This window comes from Agelaius tricolor, unplaced genomic scaffold (genome assembly GCF_023055355.1).
Source record: "Agelaius tricolor isolate 1412-34295 unplaced genomic scaffold, bAgeTri1.0.p SCAF_8, whole genome shotgun sequence".
In the NCBI taxonomy this organism is placed as follows: domain Eukaryota; kingdom Metazoa; phylum Chordata; class Aves; order Passeriformes; family Icteridae; genus Agelaius; species Agelaius tricolor.
In genome coordinates, this window is record NW_027269268.1 from 7,782,803 (window position 1) to 7,805,256 (window position 22,454).

At 38.7% G+C, this 22,454-nt stretch overlaps 1 protein-coding gene across 5 annotated transcripts in view; it reads right to left on the bottom strand.

Annotated features, from left to right (window-relative positions):
- MAPK10 (mitogen-activated protein kinase 10) overlaps nt 1-22,454 on the bottom strand; it is a 147,178-nt gene that overhangs the window by 109,617 nt on the left and 15,107 nt on the right. Inside the window, exon 1 of one of the 5 annotated variants that reach the window (XM_071431536.1) lies at nt 21,707-21,726. The exons of the other annotated variants lie outside the window; for them this stretch is intronic. Within the exon in view, the coding sequence (XP_071287637.1) occupies nt 21,707-21,711 (5 nt within the window). The 5' untranslated portion in view covers nt 21,712-21,726. Of the gene's footprint in view, nt 1-21,706; nt 21,727-22,454 lie in introns of those variants that run through there. 5 annotated transcript variants of the gene reach the window in all.

Genomic DNA, 22,454 nt, shown 5'->3' on the forward strand with positions numbered 1-22,454 from the left:
GAAAGTCATTAATAGTATGATTTTCTTAATTAATTTCTAAAATTTAATTTTTAAAATTAAACACAGCAAATGGAAGGATTCTTTAGAGGTCCCTGAATCCCCCTCCCCACCTCTCAAAGCTTACTATTTACCAAACTCTGAGAAAATATTTGTCTCCTTAATGGTACAAGCACATTTTCCAGAAGTAACATCTTTGTATTGCCAGCATCTCCAATTCCCAAATTCTGCATTTCTTTTATTGCAATGTTTCTTATCATGCTTCTTTTAACATACTTCTGTGTGTGTGTTTCTATTAAAGCAAATGATACTGCATTTTTTATTTTAAGCATTTTTCCACCCTCTTGCGTGTTTCCATGAACTATAAAGGAACTTCTGAAGCCACACAGTGTGAAACTGTTAAAATTACCTATTTTGGGCATGCTGATGTGTCGCCAAATTTATGTACACCAGGAAACTTCCTGGAAAATGCCTCTATAATCTTTAGGACAAAAAATACTATACTTTCATTTAACTATTTTATGCTTTGGTGTTCTAGGTATGTGTAGATGACTATAACTCTCTTTCTGAAAAAAAGCTTTTCTTAATTCTGCTTGCAGATCACTTTCTGTCTCCTTGTTGGCTGCAGCTTTTTCTAGCCTGTTATCTCTTTTCAGAGCAGCTAATTTCTGATCATTTCAGTTTGCTGAAATGATCTTCAGGAGCACAGGAGACTGAGGAATATTCATTCAAACTACAAGTAAGCCCCTACTGTTCCCACATGGGCTTTCTTTTTAGATCCTTTCTCTGCTCCTTGATGATTAGAAACTTCCAGCAACAATCACATTCAACAAGCACCAGTGTGCTCACTGAGCTTCACCAGTTTTCTGCCCATCAATGAGCCCCTTTAAGATCCCAAGTCCTTCATGAGTGAAACATAAAACAATCAAGGTTTTATTTCATTACTCACTTCAATGACGCCAGCTGTAAAATCTAGATTCTAACTTATGAAGTCTGTTTTAATAATTTCATACACAATAAAAACCTTAGGAAAAAAGTGGTCTGTCCTGACTCTTCCTATCCATCCTTCTCCAGAGAAGCTTGGTACACCCATATCCCAAGCGTTTTTTTCCCTAAAGCTCATTTTTATGCAGCTGCATTATTTTTTACCAGCAATCTAGACAGATAACCGATGTCCATTTCATGCTGGGTGCTGCACATCTTTGTCCTCCAAGCTTATATTTATCTCCCATTGTTCCTACCACAAACCCTAGAGCAAACAGTAGTCACAAGCCTGCAGTTGTCACAATCCTATAATTTGTCAAAAGCAATGAAAGCGCAATTCTGTACAAGTAGAAAAAAATGAACTGGACTTCTTTCAGTGAACTGTTTGCCCTTCAACTTTCCAACAATCTGGACTCTGAATTGAAAGATATTTTCAACAGCTTGAAGAACTGACACTAGAGTAAAAAAATCTGAGTCACCAGGCAAGGAAAGCCACACTTCAATGTGACTATTAGAAGTAAGAAACAATCAAAAGTAAGAAGCTATAAACTTGTTCCAAAAAAAGTGAATTCTCTTCTGTTCCTGCCAGAGGTTATCGAAACCACTTTGAAAAGCTCCCGGACGTTGCCAAGCAAATTTGTAAATTGCGGCTGCCAACCCAAATCACTAAAAACTAAAAGCAGTAAGGAAAGCCTTCCAGAAATTATTTAATGGCATGGAATTATTTCTACAATCACCTCCTTTCTCTGGGATGCACAGCAAGTTGAGCCCTCCTTTGTGTCTGCTTTCTGGAATGGGAGTTCACTGGAGCAGAAATTCCCTTTCTACTTGTGTCTTGTGCAGCACAGACAATGTCACCAGTATTCTGCAAATACAGCACTGCAGGAGAACTTCAGCACTAAGCAGCTGATTGTCAAAGTGACTTATAAACTTAAAACTTTGTTTCTGGAACATGGGACTTTTTTCAAAGCCTGAAACTGATAAAATCTTAAACCAGCACTTCTCTACCTCTTCTTGCTCAGGGAAATAAAACATCTGGAAATGGAAATAAAACAAGCTTTTTTTTTGCCCTCTCCCAAGAGTTTAGTAATTTTAGGGCAGTTCAAGGCTGGCTGATTTGTTCTTCCACTCTTTTATAATACTACATGCAGCTATTCAAAAGCAATCTAATTAGGAGAAAAATCAACTCAACTGCCCTTCTCTACACCTCATACCTGCTAGAAAACCAATGGGTTTTACTGGCATGCCAAAACAATGACCCCAGACTGCATTGAGAAGATCAATCTTTTAGGTTCCCTAAGTGGAAAAAAAGACCACTTGGTATGAAAAAACATCACAAAGGAAGAAGTTTTAGTATCTATGTCTATAATACCCCTTATCCCCTATCAGTAATTTAATGGAGGTGAGGATAGTAAAGGGGGGACAATTGCTTTGCTAAACAATATGACAAAGACCTTGTGTAAAGTACAAATTCACCAGTTTCATAAGAGAGCTGGACAACTTTTTGCATGCTACATTGTTTCAAATGAAATGAACTCTCCTGGGTGTCATAATCTGTTAGTTAATTCTGGAAGTGGCCCGAAGGCCCCGTAACAAATGCGACCTTCAAAAATGGCAGCTCAGATAGTCTAAATGCACATCAAACCAACCAAAATGGTCCTAATTCAGTAATCCCTTAAACACAGAAAATCCCTTTGACACAGAAAAAATTACCACTTTGAGCCTTGGAACAGAAACATTTTCCTAAACTTGGACATCTTCTGCTCTGTCCTTCTTTGAGATGGTTTTTACCCATCAGTTAAAGCATTTAATAAGCCATGGTTTGGGAATTGACTGTGAACTGCAGATTCTCTTGTACCAGAAACCAGACCAGAGATGCAACATAAAAAAATATTTTTCTATTTTTGCACATCACTCTGGTCTACAAAGTCCCAGAGCAGCTTATGAGCGTTCCATACCAGGGAGTCAGATAGATAACTGCAGATAGATAACAGTTATTGGACAGAAAACAGCAAACTGTAAAAATTATAGGAATACAACAGAAAGAGTCTTCCATTGTAGTAAAGAAGCCTGATCCATTGGGAAAAAAATATCTGTGAAATGCCATAACAAGAAGGGAATAGGACTGGAAGGAGAAGGATATTATTTGCTGCGTATTGCAACTGAAACTGTTTCTCATCACCCAGATAAGTGCATTCATCAAAAAACATGTCAAATGTCTAAATGCAGAATGAATGAGAAATGCAAAAATTGAGGGTCTTCCTTCAAGTAAGTTATTTTGGATTTTTTTTCTTCTTGTCATTCAAGTGTTCATAGGTAGTTTCAGTTTAAAGTATTAAAAAATAGGTGGCAATATATTTTCCATTTCTCTGACTATTGCCCAGCTTGTAACCTTTGATGTGCATTGGTAGATGCTTTAAAGAATTAATTGGTCTGACTTTACTACAGAGCTGTATTCCTGTAGCTGAGCCTGTTTGTGCAACAGTTTGTCCTCCCTGGCATTATTCCTAGATTCTCTTAAGTCCATTACAAAAGTAGGCAGATGTCCTTTCTTAATGACATTTCTACTTGCTTAGAAATATTAAAACCTTTCTCCCAGTCCCAGACAAAGATATCCTATCATGTCCTTAATGATTCCATCTTTATTGTAATGAATTTACAGGAGTTGCCGGTTCTTCCTCTTTAATTGAATTCCAGAACGAAGCCTTCATACTCAAACGACAGGGAGTCTCAATACTGCTATGGAAATTGTTTTTCACTAACATCAAAATGCAAGGATGTTTTCAATGCATCAAAAAGTAAATTCTTCTTTGTTAACAAGAATAGAAACAGAAATTGTCTGCTTTTCTTGTTACTAAAGGATTTGAAGCAAATGATACTAATTATTTTCAGAACATCCTTTCAAAACGGTCCTTTCACTATTTCGGCAGTTATCCTAAGATGATAAATTCTAGCCTGAAAAAAATTAAATTCTTCATACGAGGACATTTTATTCACCATCCTAAACAAAAGTAGGACTCTGTTTCTATTCCTCTGCCACCTTATCACTGTTCTTCCTTTCCTGTTGCCCAATTTTTTTTACCATTTTTTGTCCCACAGTAACCTCTGCTGTCCCAAAATGTGGAATCTTGCTAAATTATCATTTTAAGGACGGGCTGTAGTTTACAGAATATCAGTTTCTATATCTCACATTTGAGCCAAAGGAAATTTGGGGTGCTAAGTTCAGGCACGAGCTTTAGCAAAGACAAAATAAGCAACTACTTATATTAGCATGGCTCTGGGCACAGGACATTCCCATTGACCCCTCTGCCAAATATGTCTGTGCCCAAGTGACAGAGAGATTTGCTGTTCCGAAGTCCAAAGTTTAACTTAACAAGGTTAAAATTAACAGCGTTTAACAAACTCCAAAGCTGTAACTCCCAAGTTAGCACATATGGAGTGAGGGCTACAATGGAAGTGATTTCTACAGTGCCTGCTCTCTATGCTCCCCTTCCTCAGCCTGACTCCACCAGCTTCAAGAACAGCAATCCTGGCTTTCCAGAAATCTCGTCCCACCAGTCAGGTCCAATCCCATAAGATTCTTGTGACAAAACTTATGTTGTTAAAAACCTATGGCTACCTTTGGCTATTTATTTCAAGTGACTCAACTTTGAGACATTCTTTGGATCTCCTTCCAAACATATCAACCACAGGAACACCACACAGCCTTACATCCTCTCCTAGCAAGTCCTGTGGAGGCAAACAGACTGTTTCAGGATGAAGTGGTGCCCCCACGGAAGTCAGTACCTTTAGCTTCCCAATAACATTTGAATGCTGGTTTGGTGGTATCCTTACTGAAACTCAGATCCTGGACTCACTAAAATAAAACACATTAACATTTTTAGGCAACTACCTTGCCTTACATATAAGGAAATGTTTGGAATAAAATGGTTTCAACCTCTGATCTTATACTGCAAAATTTTCTGGTTTTCAAAAGGAATACTTAGGAGACATTACCAGAGCATTTTAAGTATTAAAGACAATGAGACCATGAGATATATTTGATAAGTTTGCTAAACTATTAGAATACTTAAGTAGCAACAAAGACCTTGGTGATTCTGGCACAAATTACATTTACCTTCTACTTAGAAAAAGACCAACTCCAATAATTTCTTTTTCTATAGTCAAAATTCATGCTGCTACTATTACTACCCTCCTCTTTTTTGTTGCCTAATAAGAAACTATCAAAGCCACCTGTTGTATGCTACTAATGCTGATAATGTAATACTCATAATAGAAAATGTATTCCCTGTTCCAAAAATGCTTTTATTTGTCTGCATTGTGTTGACCCAGAAAATTAATATATGTCTAACTTCAAAGATAACAGTCATTGCATTCATTTCCTTGGCATTCCTTACACGCTTAGGAACTTGCTAGTGTGCACTGATCAAGGAGAGCAGCACACTAAAAATAGAGCAACAGTGCATTCCTGACCTGAAATTACCCACTTTGTATGGAGATTTGAATTTCTAATTAGTTAGTTAAAATGTCATAGCAAAAAGCACATTGGAGGAGAGGAGATTCAGTGGATAACCTGAACTACCACCTGGATGTGCAGTGTGATCTGGGAATGAAGTCCTGCTGTTTTGCAACTGCCATGTGAGGTAGAATTACAGGCACAGCATACCCTGGCTAGGAGAGTCCAGCCTCTGTTCTTTGTGTGGCACCTTGCCAATCATTATTTGGAAAGCTATGGTTTGCTTGCAGCACTGCTGCCTCCATGATCACTTGGTTTATTTTACTAATTGCTCTCCCTTTTGGGAGTGATGTCTTAATATCCAGTGAAAAGTTTCTTCCTCCTTTAGCTTCAGGCCATACGTCTTGCCCTAGAATCAATACAAGCATTTGCAAAAGCAAGGAACAGAAATCCCAGGCTAGTCTTGTTTCATTATTTTTCAGTCTGTTTTCTGAACAATAGATAGCAGTATTTTGTTGGTACAACACAGAAAGCCTCATTTGGAGGGGCTGTAGGCAACCACAGTTCTGCCTGTATTTAAAATATCATCAACTGTTCCAAAGGGGGAAAAAAGCAGCATATGAATAATATTCATATCCAACAGCATGCTGCATATCTGACTCTTATCCCAGATAAAACTGACCTGTCTATATGAGAACATTTAACCAGCCAACTGCTGGTTGAAGCTTTGATTACCATACCTGTAGTCTTCCTCCCTCCTGCTGTGGACAACAGCAAAATGTCTATTCTCAGTTCTAAATATAAAGCCATCACTCCTTATATTTTGAAATTCTAGTCATTTCTAAGGTTTTAGACTACAGAAAATCAATTTTCAACCAAAGACATTGATGATAAAAGTAGATGCAAATTTGTTTATTTAACTAGTCTATGATACTTTTGTATTGTCAGGACAGAATAATGTGAGCAGAGCATAGCCTTAATCTGGATAAAGAAATAGAAAACCATTGCAAATACAGGAAAATCTCTAAATAAAAGCACAGCTTACAGATGAGTGGGTATATTAAAATCTACAGTAAATTTATCATAGTAAGCTTTGCCACAAATTCCACTGTATTAAAAAAACCAAAAGGCACTGATAACAAAATAAATCAAAATTATTTAAATTAATACAGACTCTATGACATTTTTCATTTCATCTTCCAATGGGCATTATCCTGCAAAATATTATTTCCAAGACATTAGCTAACATCTGCATCTAGTACTGAGAGTTAGCAATTGGAAGAATTAGGAGAGTTAGAAATGATTTCTCAGCATGGGAGAGCATATTAAAATGCAGATGTCAGATAAGGTAGATCTGGCATGTACTATGTGAGTGATTTAACGTGTTAAGGAAAATGCAAATGGAGCTTCAAAAAGCAATTACACCTTCAATCACTTCTCATGTGTGAAACACAGTCTATGACAAAGCCTTCTAAAAACAGATGCATTTTGAAAAGATGACATACTGGAGGAAATAAAGTACAGTAGCGCAAACAGCTTGAAATTGACCCAGCCTTAGTACATTTCTTAACAGAACTCAACATGTTCAGAGATTAAACGATCCAACAATCCAGATGAGGCTGCTTTTACCTGCATGTGCAATGTAAAAATTCTAATAATCTGGGACTACTCAGATCATTGGTTTAAGTTATTATTTTACACACATTTCTCAAAAAGGCCATTCTACCTTCAGTAAATGAGGCTGGAAATATCAAACCTAAATCACAATCACATCCAAGTGGACATTGGGAACAGCCAGATAAAACAATCATAATGAAATCCAGTAGCCATACCCTACTACAGAAAACACAGAGAGAAATTGGCACAGGAGACTCTCTGCTCACTGAGTGGGCTGACATTGCTCCCACCCTCTGCCCACCTGCTCAACTCTTCCAGGGCTTCCAAAGGGGTATCCAACACCTCAAATTCCAGGCAACTAAACCATTTGTGTTGCTATCAAAGCAATTCTGGTGGTATAAAAATGGATAGGCACTTAAAATTCACAGGGGGCAGTTAATTTCAGTAATTCTCTTCATCTTGTGTCAAGCTTTGACTATGTGAACTGTCTGCAAGAGCAGAAATATAGGACTAATGAAAGACTCCCAAATCCAGTGACTTTCCATAGAAGTCTGAGCACATTCAGCTCCAATGTATTCTTTCTTTGAGAACTCAAAAGTGAGAAATATTCCAAAACAGTGGAAGCCTTCAGAATCTTGCTTTAATTTCTGCATCTGTTTCAAAAATAAAGGTAGCTCTATATGTTTCTCATTAAGTTGCTGTGAGGCTTCCTAAATGCCTGCATGCAAACAGTGTTTTTTTAAGAAGATAGGAAAAAGAAAAATTATTTGATTTTTTTAAAAGTGCCTTAACTATTGTGTGTTAAACTAGAAAATAAAAGATACTCTTTCTTCTTCTTCTCTCCTTTTTTTCTTCATCCAAAACACAAACAAACTACCCAGTGAGCTGGAGCTGATGGAAAACAAAATTGGACAATAAAAACCCCAGAAAGATTGAGAGCTAATCCTCATTTCCTTTCCTCCAAGAACAACTCCATAAACTCTTAGCTTTTATCACACTAAATAAGACCAGATATAAAATGGTATAAAAGAAACCACAACATGGACCATATGTCCTGTTCATATTAATGTTATTTAAATTTCTTAAATCAAGAGCACTTCTAAAGCCCACATTTTTCTGTACATCTAGCACATATACCAGCTATCTGTATACCACGTGCATTTATCTAGTCAGACTCATTGAGCATATGTGGTTCTTTGAACATGGAAACCTTTTAATTTGGCAGCCAAAGCAACATTTCTTGTCTCTTCTCCTGTGCCTCCCAGTGAACAGCAACACTGCTCATCTTTAGCCAAAAATGGCCAGCAGTCTCATTTCTCACAGGCTGTGTTCCACAAGAAATTTACTCACTGATCCCTCAGCAGAATGTAGATTTGCTTTGTTACAAAGAGTGAACCCCAGGAACTCTCTATACAATCTAGTCATGCCCTTGCTATTACAGCTTTTAAATTGATGTTAGACATAATTTTAATTTAAGGTGTAACACCTGCTTGGTTTTGGGTGCCTTTTGGAATGATGGTTGGAAGGGGGAATAATTACAGTTAATGTTTCATATTCCAGTCCTGAACAGCAGGTGTTCAGATGAAAGCTCCGAGATATCAATTTGAAATTATTGCTGAACATTTTCCACTGCTGACAGTGCAACAGTTGCTGATCATTTTAATAGTATTGGCAAATCTTCCCATGTCAATAACCACTTATCTTCAACATAAGTGGGGTTATTTGCTTCAGCTTAGATCCTGAACTCTCTAAACTGCTGATTAATGATTAACAGTTCGCATCTGTGACAAGGGACTGAGCACTCCTGAGTCAGTTTCAGTTCAGCAGGCCATTTGACGTGCCAAAATTATTTCAAGCAGAAGTGGAAGAACAGTTCTGCTTCACATTCCAGATGTTTTCCATACACAATGACATCATGTGTTGAAACACCACCAAAGTCTCTTCCACTCAGAAAACAGGAGTATTCCTTGAGGACATGTGGAGAGCCTCAGGACCTTTCATTGCATCAAGGTTGTACTGCTCAGTGAACAAACAAAAAGTTCCTTTGGCTGAGCTAAATGCTTTCCTGTGATTGCTAATATGGGTTTCTGAGATGCCAATTTATCATCAAAGCACAACAGAACACAAAACCCAGCATGCTCTGAACTCTGAGATTTCAAATCCTTTCATGCATTATGCTTTGCAAAAGTTGTTAGTATGAGCTGGGTTTATTTTGTTCACAGAACAGTGCAATGAAGTCCAAAGTAGTTTTGCATGTTGCTGAAATGCAGAAAGCTTGCTGGTGAGTGAAATGATCAAAAGAGTGGTCAAGTATCCAACCTGTAACTCTGTTACTGTCCACCTGGTCCAGCTCCACTCAAAAGGAATTAGTCTTTAACAGAGCAGTTATATTTTTGCCCTTCCTATACTCGTTAGAAATATTCTAATTCATTGATCAAACTATTAATACAAAGCTAAAGACCCAACACAAATGTAACTGTTTGAATTGCTTGCAAGTTGTATTTTGTGCTTCCAAGTACAGGTCAAGTTATGGAAGGCCTCCATCCTTTGGCAGAGCTGTACAAGAAGTTGTGTAAGCTGCTGTTTCCTCTCTTCAGTGACCCAAACCAGCATCTCCCTGCAGACTATAAGGGGACACAGTCTGGAAGTCACCATCTTACCAATGCCATTAACAGCAGCAGTAATACAGACAGTGAACAGCAGCCACTGCTAAAAAACCAACAGAGCTTGCATTATTCATCACCCTAGCACTCCATCTATCAACTGCCTTTACTGAGAGTCACCACCAGCCATGTCACTAAAAAGGGCACCAGGTCTTGCAAAAAATTTACAGAAGACCCTGGAATAAAGGTCTAACTTTCTCATGGTGAAAAAAAAACCCCTTAATTTATGTCTAGAAGCTGCATTTAAAATTCTTCAGATCTTTTGGTCTTGTTTATCTTCTATATTAATTTAAGGCTATTCTTATTTCATTTTTATTTGATCTCAAGACACTGAATTCAGAAACAAATACACCTCACACAGTAACTTTTTTTTTCCCATTATTTCCACATTTGGTTTCATTGACTTCTGTCTCTGGAGCTAAGAAACAAACAAACACACATGACAGCCGGTGTAAATACATAAAACTCAGGTGTACGTCTAACTAGTTCATCTTCTGCTCATTATTAAACCTTGCAGAGGCAAACAGTGCTTGGGTGCAGTGTACTGAGCATAATAATCAGCATCAGCCTGAGAGGTCAGGTCTCACTCAGCAGCATTTCACAACATCTGAACGTCACACACGTGACAAGAATATGAATGAGTTCTGTGCAACAAACACACACTTTCAGAGAGACAGGCAGAACACATTTCTGACCTGTGCTGTCAGTCACTGCCTCAAAGCAGCATGTCTCTTGACAGATGCCAAAAAGGGGGTGAAAAAGTGCAAAGGAAAAAAGAGACACAAAGCAGGAATTTCAAACTGCCCAGTTTCTACATGTTTACCTTCACAAAAAGATAAAATCAGTGCTGTGGACTGGTCTCATAAAGATATGTTTCTCCAACAACAAGCGGTGACTGCCTTGGGAGTTACAGCAGCAGCCAGAAGAGCTCACTTCTACCCTCATCAACAAAGGTTTAATTCTTGTGAGGTACAAGGAGAAAACCCTTAGAATTACCAGCCCTGTTGCTCACACAAAACAACCACAGACCCAGTTCAATTGCTGGCAACAGCTTCCATTCCTCTGGAGGGACTGTAAACCACCAGACAGAGAAGTTAGTCCATGGAACAGAAACAGAGGCTGAATGAAGATGCCACAGGAAGACAGAGGAGACAAGGGGGACGGTCCATCTGAAATGCTTGCAGAAAAAGGCTTTGTGGGGAAGCAGAGAATTCAGACAGGGGATGGTATCTTTCTTCACCAATTTCAGTCCTTCTTAATTCCCTTCTCGAACTTGCTTACTGCCTCACAATTCAATGCAATCCTTCTTTCAAGTATTTTGTTCCTCTGCACCTCATTTTTTTTTCTTTTTCTTTTTTTACTACATTTTTTACAATTTCTTTGCTTTGCTTTTTCTACCTATACTGCCTACCCCTTTTCTAGTCTGTCTGATTTCCTGGTGATGTGTCCCATGCTAAGTTACCCTGGAAACAGGGATTTAGATACTTAAATTACAGATAACTCTACCTGAAAGCCCTAATATTGCTGAGTATGTCTGTGAACTCCATATATAATTTGAGGCACAACCTCAGCAGGCAAATAAAACCAAAAGAACACAAAAAAGTGGGTTTTCATACATTGGTAAAACCAACAAATGGTCAAGTCATCCCAAAGTCAATCAGTGCATCTAAACCTGAAACAGCTCCACACAACTATTTCCAGAAACTCCAAGACCAGGCTTTTTGTGTTTAATTGTGACACTGATTAAGATACCATTAGTGTTCCTGATCCTTCAAGTTTAATAATGAAAAACAGCCTCTTAAAATTTACTCCAATGGAACAGACAGCCTTCAGAAAATATGGACAAGCTCTCTCAGTATAGAAGCAAATTTCTCCTTGGGAAACCGATTTTACACAGCTGTTCTTTCTCAGAATTGTGAGAAAATTTATAAGAATACAATCACACAACCTCCTGAACTCAGAATGGCCATATTAACAGCTTTTCATCCCGCCTGAGTAAACTTCATTAAACTCTCTTCATACTCAGCAGATGAAGCACAATTGATCGCATACAGAGTCAGATGGAAATGCAAAATTAGCTGGTTTAGAGATGCAGGGACAGTTAAAGACAGCTGAGATTTTTCATTCCATTTTCTTAATAAAGAGCAACAGTGACTAAATTTAGTTTTACTTCTCAGATAAAAGAAAAAAAATGCAGGTGCAAAATCAATTAAGACCTGCTAAAATTCTACATTCATTTCAGAAATTACCATACACTAAGCAACCTGATAACACTCCCATTTTGGTCAGGGACACACAGGATTTTAAAACCCATGACACATGACAGCTGTCATCCTTCCAAGTCCATCTATTCCTCAGTTGCCTCCCATTAGAGAGTCCATTTCTACATCTCCAGTTGCCCCAAAAGGAAAGCAAAATGCTTCTGAATGCCTTAGCATCTATATTCTCCACGTTTGCCTAAGATAGCTCTAGGAGACAGGGAACAGAACAGTGCAGATTTCAGCTTCCCACCAGATTCCCAAGGCTGCAGGAATAAGCGTGGTCCGCCTCTGCCATTCTTCCTTCAGTTCTCCAGTTTCCAGTTTAGGATGAAGGAAGAACAGGCCAAGATAAAGACAAGGTACAAGATAAGCCAGGCCACCGTGCTGGTGGAACAAGGCCACGTGAATTTATGCCTTACAAAACAACAACAATAAAAGATACTCAGGGTTGAGACTCAGGGAAAGCATTGTAAATAGGAAACATTTTGGATACTAGCAAAGAGATGCTCATCTTTCAATAAAGACAGAGCCAAAATATGTCCCTGCAGCTTAGACATGAAGAAAAAAACAGAAAGAAGAAGTACCAGTTAATTCTCTGCCTGTTTGAGCTCTTCTTTAGAAAACCTTGATTTGAAATTTAGAACAGTGCTTCACACTAGTGCTAAGGTAGATTTAAAAGTAAAATATTTCCTATGGTTAGAAACTGCCTAACAGAAATTAATCCTGGAGAACAGTTCAGCAGAAAGATGCTGTTAACTGTTCATGGAAACAAACCCCAATTTTCTTCTCTAACATTCCACCACAGGTGAGCTCCTATAAAGGTCCCTCTTGACCTCCTGCCTCAGTCCCTCTTAAAATGTCCCACCAAGTATGGTTTCAAAGAAGTAGCCCTCACATCAGCCCCGTGTCCCTCATCCTGTATCCTCATGCTCACTCTGATGTTACCTGCACATCGAGGAGCAATAACCTCCAAGAGCCTACTGAACAACTTCAGCCTTTAAACAGCAATTTTCACTCCTTTAAACAGCAATTTTCCTGGACACATACAAAGAAGAGCAAGAAAGACCATAAAGCCATGGGAAGTGCCATCACTTCCACAATTTTTTCGTTTCTTTCAAGAAAAAACCAGGAAGAGACTGGTCAGATTTTAATCCAGGCCAGATGATTTTTCCAAAGCTCTCAAAATACGATTACAGCCACTCCACCAGGCATGGGGAAAGGCCACAATAAGTTGACAGGGCCCACTGAGAGTTAGAGAAGTGCAGATGTAAAAGGGTGATGCTCAGTACTGTCAGCAGTAATGAATTACTGCTAATTCGTGCTCTGATAATTCTTTACACAGGCAATGGGGAGGTTGTTATTTTTTAACAGGTATGATTATCTGGTTACTTGTGGGTAAGTCAGGGAGGCTTCTGGACAAAGCCAGGGAGGAGGTACCGATGCACTGTTCAATTTAGCAACTGTTGCCATGGAAATATCTTTTTTACTGACTGCTGATGATTATCTCATGTTTGAAATGTGATTTATGCACATTTATGCAAGAGCAGAGAAGCATATTTATAAATGAGCAAACCATGGTTATTCCAAGATTAAAATGCAGTGTCCTCCATGTACTTTTCAGAAATACATAATTTGCCAAAACAGATTATTAATCATGAAAATATATTGGTCTTCTGCAGTATGTAACCCAATTACCAGAGTAAAGCAGAAGCCCTTTCCAGATCTGAAATTAACAGGAACAGGAAACATAATGCAATTCCCATTTTCTTCCTCTTATCTTCTCACAGGAAAGGACAGAGAGTGAGCCAGAGAGACTATCTGGTACAGCAGCTGCTATTGTTATGAATTTACAAATGCACAGGCTGCACGAAGACATATTCTGCTTCCTGCTGCAGGATTTTTGTCAGTTTTCTTCATATTGGCCTTTGTGTCTAAATCTAGTTTTCAGAATCAACGTTTCTCCACAAGCTTAGACACATTTTTTTAATCTGCTTTATACTGATATTTGCCTGCCAATCATCTCTCATTCCACACACTTTTTCCTATTTCAGCTATTTAAACAGAGACTCCATGGGGATGATTCACTTATTTGTGTCTGTGTCTCTGTGTGTGTAAAGCAAGCTGAGAGATGCCAAAAAATACTTCCATTATTTCTGACAACCTCTTGAATGGGCCAGAAGTGAGGGTTTCTTTACCACTTGCAACAAAAGACAGGGAGTGAAACTAGCAAACAGGATCAAAATGGATGGTGGTGAACAAAATACCTCCGAATGTAGGGAAAAAAAGTGTTTCTAGCTGCATATTGACAGAACAAAACACCAGGTCCTGCTAGGAAGTCCCAGCAGTTCCAGGAATTCTACCTAGACAAAGATTAGAGCTATTGAAAGTCCTTGCTTTAAGGTGCAAAAAAGCAACTTATAATTGCAGAGCCTCAGAGAACTGAGATTTCTTGTATTAACCAGCCTGCACAAAAGTATTTTCAAGGTAAGGAAAGCAAGAACTGTACCAGTGAAAGTAAACATAGAACAACAGGTCACACAAATTGAAAGGACTCTGCAATTGCACAAAGCCACCCAAAATATGATCAGTACTTGAAGTACCAGCAAAAATGCAGAAAATTAAATGCCTCTTCTCCCATGCAAATAGACAAAAATAAGGCATTTAAGACCTGCAAATGGTTTGTTGAGGCCAGATGTGATCAGGCTGCTTTTGTGTGTAAGACCTCACAGATAAGAGTGAAAAATCTTTAAATGAAAATGCCCAAACTGCAGACATGTTGCACCAAGGCAATGCAAGTTATCAGCCAGGCTCCTTGTGTGCATTAGGTCTCATTTCTGAGCCATACTGGGAAAGGAACCCTGCTTGTTCAGTGGAATACTGGAGTTCAACTGCACTTTGTTCACTGTGAAAGCAATATACCCACACATTTCAACTTCAGTACTGCAGCTAAAGTTCATCTACAACCCTGCATTTGAAAAAGGTACTTAAAAAACCACCTGAATTTTAGTTTTGTAACATATGGAGACCAGAGAACAGTTGGTAGTGAAATCCTCCATTTCAAGAATAAGGCCACTCTTCAATTCTCCACTTCTATTTTAATGTCAACTGGATAAATATGTAAAGTTACAGCTAGCATGCATTATAATCTTATAAACAGAGACAACACCAAAAGAGAGCTATTACACAATACCCAGAAATGTGATGAAGTACAAGAACTCTTGAATAAGCCCAATTAATACATCAATTGTTGAGTGACAACCATCATATGTGGGTGCAGAAATAGGTTCTTTGCAACGACAGAGCTGGTAAACGGAGGGACTCACAGCTGAAGCCCACTCTGCGTGAGCTTGGCCAAATTTAGGAGAGATATAGCAAGAATAGAATCCACCTCTGCTTCCATTTTCTTAGCAAGGCTATAGAGAGACAGCATTCCTCAGTTCCCATAGCAGACATTCAGTGCAGCCACATTGCTAAGAACATACTTAGTCATCCATACAGATACTGACAAATCAGATCAGAAAATCAACTGTCTCAAGCTCATACTTTGAAGGAGGGGGGGAAAAAATGCTTTGCATTCTTCTTATTTCTGGGAATTAAACTGAATAAGCTGACAAAGTATTTTCGCTAATGAACACAAAAAAAACCTGAAGGTGTTGCCAGCACATAATAGCTAATGACAGCATAAGAGCATCAGTTCAGGCAGAGACTGAAGCCAGAGACAGCAAGGGCCCAAGCAGAAAATTTTAAGGTCAGTCCAGGTAAAATTCAGTTTGTAATGAAAGAAGACAAATGCATGAGACACCTACTCTTAACTGACAGAACCCAGACAGTGAATTCAAAGTCACTTCTAAGCCCAAAATTGTAAAGATTGTTCCAGAAGATCCAGTTGCAGAATATGCCAGATGAAACCTATCTTGCCCACTGCAGCAACTGCTACATGACAGCAGACCAGGAACAGCAGGACAAACATTCCTGCGAGTATCTGAGCCAAGCCACCTGCTCTGGCCAAAACTGTGCCCACACAGTGACCACTGGTGCCCAGTGTTGCAGTCATATCAGACTGAGCACCAGCAGAGCATCAGCACAGTGTGCATGGCAAGCAGCTGACACTGTGTGCCATACCTACAGCATACTTATTTATCCTCAAAGGACAGCAGCCACCACCACGGACATGTGCACCAGTGGTTAGAACTGCCACCACCATCTTTAGAGAGGCATTTTATACAAGACATGTCAGTAAACAAATTTACAAGTGGGAACGGGTCATGCATCCTGCCTTGACAGGGTGACACGTGTGACAGTTCCACTCAGGCTCTGCATGAAGAAACAGGCTCAAGGAGTAATAGAGATTGAGCTTTGACTAGTTAACTGTTAATAATATCTGACACACATGGATGAGGATTAATCAGGGAGTTGTCAGGACTGTTATAATAATAGCTGCTTGAAATGCTGTTCAGTGGGAGGGATTCTAAATATGAGAATACACTCACTTAATATATTGCAGAGCTTGCTTTAAAATTAATCATGAATAATCATTAGAGGCCTTCTGGTTGGAGGGAGGGAGTATTTCACATGACCCAGATGCTGGCTGTACATCTCCACAGATGGGATTATAGCTGTCTGGTACCTAATAATGAGAGCTCTGTTTCAGCCTCATGCCTTTTATTTCACTCTTGGTCTAACTGCAGTTGCAGTGAGAAAGTCCATCAATTTTAGCCAATAAACGTGCTCGTATTGCTGGGGTTGAATAAAAAACTGTGATGTACATGCAACTGTGCTTGTGGGAGGTTGTCAAAGACTTACACTGGAGACAAAACTGACTTCTGCCTGTGGAAGCTTTGCTTCTGCTGTCTTGCAATTCTGTTTTCTGCATTCGAATATAATGCAGCAATGTTCTTAGTGCTGTGCATAATTTTAGATACCTGGATAGTCTGATTGAGACACCATTCAACTGCTTAAAGTCACATGTGTTAGGATGCTTCAGTTGCTTAAAATTAAGTTATGCATACAATTATCCTGGAAAAGAACTCTCTCTTTTTCAGTCCTGTGGGTAATACTGCATCCAGAAATGCTGTTGATGGTAACAATAAAGCATCCAAAAATGACTGAATGCAGCTGAATACTATTTTTCATAACAAAAATTCAGTAGTCAGTGAGTGCTGTTCCATCTCAAAGCAAGGTTAAACAAAACTAACTGCAGGCTAATACAGAGGAGTACCCCAAATTCTTATTTTCTTCCATTTTGACTCTAGTATCCTGATTACATTGCTTATTTGGTTCCTTATAAGACCTCCTAAAGACAGACAAGGTTTACTTCTAGTCCACTACTAACACCAACAAGACAGCAAAAGAATTATATTCTTTCCTATTAGAAAATAAAACTTCCTTATAATTGTTTTTCACTCCTAAAAATTACCCAAGAGACAGCACTACTTCAATTTTTGCTCCTTCTGTAGTAGTGAGTCAGGTGCCAAGTGACTCATTGCCCCTTTAATCTGTGGGTAAGTATCAATATTCATGAATGTAACTTCTATTTAATAATTAATTTAAGGACAAATACTGCTTAGATATGGTAAGTACTTGAACTTCTAATATGCACCAAGGTTAAATACTTGTCAGAAACACCTTATGTCCTCATATCTCAATTACCTCTCAGGAAATAGAAAGAAAAGGATTTTTCAGTCATATCCAAATGTTTTGCTTATAAATTTGTAATATTGAATTTACAACAGACAGATGTCTATATGCTATACAATGTATAGGCATTGTTATATACATATGGAATTTTCAAACACAGTAATGGATGTAAGCTGTTGATCAATGCTAATGACATTAACTTCTGTATTTGTGAACTTTACACATGCTGCATAGGTACAGTGATGATATTTCTGAAAAATATCAGTAAGCAACACCAGAGTGTAATTTAAGTTAGAAGCCAACAGCAGTCTTTGGCCACACTGCAATTCTCCATCTCTCCAAAGGGTGGGTTTTAATTTCCAGGTGGCTTCATCACTATTAATGATGGTTTGCTTCTATTTTTTTTTTTTTTCTGAAGGAAGGTTTTCTATTCCTAGCCTGCTGTGGTATGCCTTCCATTGAGGGATCTGTAATTAGTTAGTCTGCATTTCCTGCTGTGGTGCGGGTAAGGATATATTTCTGGAAGTAGCAGCAAAGTCAGCTTTAATTCAGTCTAATTTTACTCTATTAGGTTTTTTTATTCATTAAATGCACCTTGACAATCTCCCACCAATCAGCTTCCCAAAAGAAAGGAAAGTTTTCCCTATGTGAACATGCAACTGACCTTAGACTGCTTTCTTTTTCTGTTTGTTACACATTATCAAGAGGTTACATACAAAGTCTTTGCTTGGAAGATACTGGACAAACTTCAAAGAACTGAGGTAACACACAAGGTCCTTCAAATCCAGCTTGGGCTGGGCATTTTGTCAAGGGATAATCAAAGTCCTATAACCCAGCCAAGATTCAGGGTCTTCATGTTTGAACAAGTGAGCTGTGAAATAAGAGATTGACCACAATGCTTTGCTCAGAGGATGCTCATGGATTGCTTTTGTGGTCACCCACCCCAGGATGTGTTCCTGGCTCCTCATCTCCACAGCAGCAGAGAGCACAGAGATCTCCACCCTTGCCCAGGGTGATGCACCAGACATGTCTTTTCCCATCAGAATCTCAGAGCCACATTTTCTACCACAATGCACCTTATTTACACAGTTTTCCATCTACACCAAGCATTGTTGAGGTTGGTTTTTGTTACTAAGCCTCAATACTCAAGGATCTAGCCCAATATCTGCACTTTAACACTGAGGTTCACCGAACTGAAAGGGTATCCAGGAGGTGCCCTTTTCAGGATTTGTCACTTCACACTAAATCACTTACCCTCAATTATGTTTACCCAACTATAAAATAGGGGCAATAATACTTATTTTTCAAAGATGATATGAGGCTTATTAATGCTTGTTTAAGTGCTTTGTTATGCTTGAATGGAAAAGGAAATTATTATTACAATTTTAAGTGAAGCTTAATTATAAAACTGTTAACATAAGCGTATTAGAAAAATGAATTCTGAATTGCAAGCCAGCAATTGCTCACTCTTAAAACAGTGTGAGATGATTTTATATGCATCTTGCTATCACTAATCCCCTCTTCTCTAAATCCTACATTTGTTTTCCATATTGCAGCTAAGAAGAGGCAACATGCAAATTAAATTTAGTGTCAAATCAATCAAGAAACAATACCTAGTAACATATTTGGTGATCTGTCATCACTAGAAGCCCAATTAAAAAAAATAAAAATAGCCTCCATACAAACCCATTCTGTTTGCTATATACTAAAATAAACGACACATATGATTGTCACTGGTACAATCTCTAACCTGAAAAACAGGCTAAATTACCTCTCCTTCAAAGGCAGGAAAAGAGTTGGGTATTTTCAGCCTGGAGAAGGGGAGGCTCCCTGGAGCATTCTGTGCCTAAAGGGGCTACAAGAAAGTTGGAGCCCTTTGGAGCTGGAGTATATAACCTTTTTACATGGGGGTATAGTGATAGAACAAGAGGAAATTGCCTTAAACTGAAGAAGGTAGGTTTAGATTAGATATCAGGAACAAATTCTTTCTTGTGAGGGTGAGGGACTGGCACAGGCTGCCCACAGAATTTGTGGATGTCCCATCCCTGGAAGTCCCAGGCTGAACAGGGCCCCTGAGCAACCTGGTCTAATGGAAGGTGTCCCTGCCCATGGCAGGAAGGCTTGGAACTGGATGATCTTTAAGGTCCCAAACCATTCTATGGTTTTATGAAGATCAAGTCATCAAGTTACCAAGATAACGTCAATTTTGCAGTAAGATTCTTTCACAAATTTGCAAATCCTAGAGAGCACAGTTCTTCCTTTAATCAAACCACAATACAAAATCCTTTAAGTGGCTTGCTTAGAAGACAACTCAGGACTCATAAAAGTACATAACACTGAGGATTACACAATTATTGTACAGAAAGAATTGAGCAAAATAATTTGCTTTTACCTGCCATAATGCATTTGTCAAAACAAATATCACTTCACTCCCAAATCTTCTGCAAATGTGTTCTGTGAGCTTAAGCTCTGACACTTACACAATGTATACAAATAAAGGCAGAACTCTGGGATCATTTCCAGACAATAAACAGAAAGAAAATAACTCACTCCATTTCCTCCAACCCTGTCACCAATTTATACTTCAGAGGCTTACCAGAAGAGGCAAATAAAAAAACAAAAAATCTGTTTAGATAAGGCACTGCTCATAAAGTTTTCAAAAAGAGGATAAGTATTTGATGCTAAAATGAAGTGCCTTTAAAAAAGCTCCTCTAGAGCTGGGGGCTTGTACTGCTCCCTGCCCAGAACTTCTGTGTCTGGGAATGCAATGGTAGTTTTCCATGGTCACAAAAAGAAAAAGATGCTTCATGCTGGGGAGGGGTGTGTGGGTAGGTGCGGTGTGAAGCAGCAACAACAAAAACCAAAACAAGACAACAAGAAATCCCAACAAAAACAACTCCAAAAAACAAAAACAACTCCAAAATGAATATCCAGTGAAAGCCAAGACTTCAGATGAAGAGAGGAATCCATTTTTGCCTAATGTTGTCCAATATTGACCCAAACCAAATGTCTGTATCAACAAACACAATTTGAGCAGAAGTGATCATCAACAGGACTACTTAATCTAAATTAAATTCCGTAAGGTTAAAAAAACAAGTCTTAAAGGAAGCAGCTCTCTCTCCAGAATTCCAGTTGAAAACTGCCAGTAAGAAAACTGTCAGTAAAATCAAGAGACTTCAGTCAGCTGTGGCCATCATGTGTGGCTGGACCTTGCCTGGAAGAAGGAGTGCCACCACTGTTCCCTCCCCACTGCAGCACTCCTGGAGCATCACCTCACGTGCCAATCCCAACAGCCTCCACCAAGCACAAGATGAGAGAGGGAAAAGGAGAACTGAGAGAGCAAATACACCAAAATTATTTGATAGAAAGCCTATTTGATGCCTTCTAGACAAAGAGAAAATAAGAATAATTGCAACAGTAAAACCTCACTACCGACAGGCCTTGGATGGACCAGAGAACACAAACAAAGTCACAGAGCTACAGCAAACTGCTGCTACTGAAGTGACCAGGAAATCTCACAGTTAAGGACCAGCCTGTGCCTGGTTCTCCCTCTGCCTGTGGCTTGTTCCCTCCCCTTAATGATATTCCAGCCACCATTAATTCAGAAAGCCACAAGGTTTTCTACTGGTTTGCTGGGTCTTCCCTGCTGCATCCAGCCATGTTGTCCTTAAAACAACTTCCCATCTTTGAGACAACTTAGCTGAAGGCAAAAGTTTTTCCAATCTGGAGCTACCACCAGAATCAGACACTTGCTTGTATTTTCCTACTCTTAACTTCATTAACAGACTGAAGTCCTAATTTGGATGAATAATTCAAATGCTGGTAACTAATTGCACTTGTTCCCTCGGCAGATTTTTCCCATGACACTTGCTTGTCCTACCAACCAACTTCAATGACAAAGGCTTGATGTCATTTTAGCACCAGGCTTTTTCTGCCCTCTTGTGCAAACACCCTTTGCATTGTCCTCCATATTTCTGGGCTGCAGGTTCTGCAAGCATAGCACACTTGTCAACTGGACTTACTGAATGTTTAACAAACCCACAGTGACTGTGTGAAAGTCTCCTGCAAAAATACTGCAGGATGTCACGTACAGCATCCAAACCTGGGCTCCAAGAACAACTGTGTCAAAGTTGCTGTCCTTTGTCTTTGTCCCACACCATCCTCACTTTTTCCTCTCCTTGTTTTTTAATCCTTCAGTTACAACACATCTCAACAGCAAGCATGGTACTCTGCAAACAAACACACTTACCATAAGCAAGGACAAATCAATTCATTCACTGACCTAATTTTAATTCTGAAAAGCCAGTTATGATTTACTACATATTCTATTTATTTAAAAAAACAAGACTGACATGCCAATGCAAATGTGCAATGCTGATGATGCACTTTGCTAGACAATTAAGCCATAAAATTCTATAGCACTGAAAATAGCACAAAATACCACATGCACAAAGGAGCCAAGTTCTGCATCCTGAGGAAATAGCTTTGTATTCCATAAATTTACAGCATTTTATATCTTACAAAAAAAATTGCAATAAACCCCAGAACTGAAGGTTTCCACCCCCAATCACCATTATATGTGTTATATGGAAGCCATCACTAAATGACTGATATTGAACATAGAAAAAAATAACTGAGTATAAAGACTAAGTGCCAAAACAGAAGTACAATACCATTTTCTGATGGTAAATTTGAGCAATTTAATGGCAACATCTGCTCTTTTTGATAAAGAGGCAGATGTATTTTGGGCCTCACCCTAAGTGAATGAAAATGAATACATCACTTGCTAAAAAAGCAATATTTTACATAAACTCATAATACCAAACCTACAATGAAAAT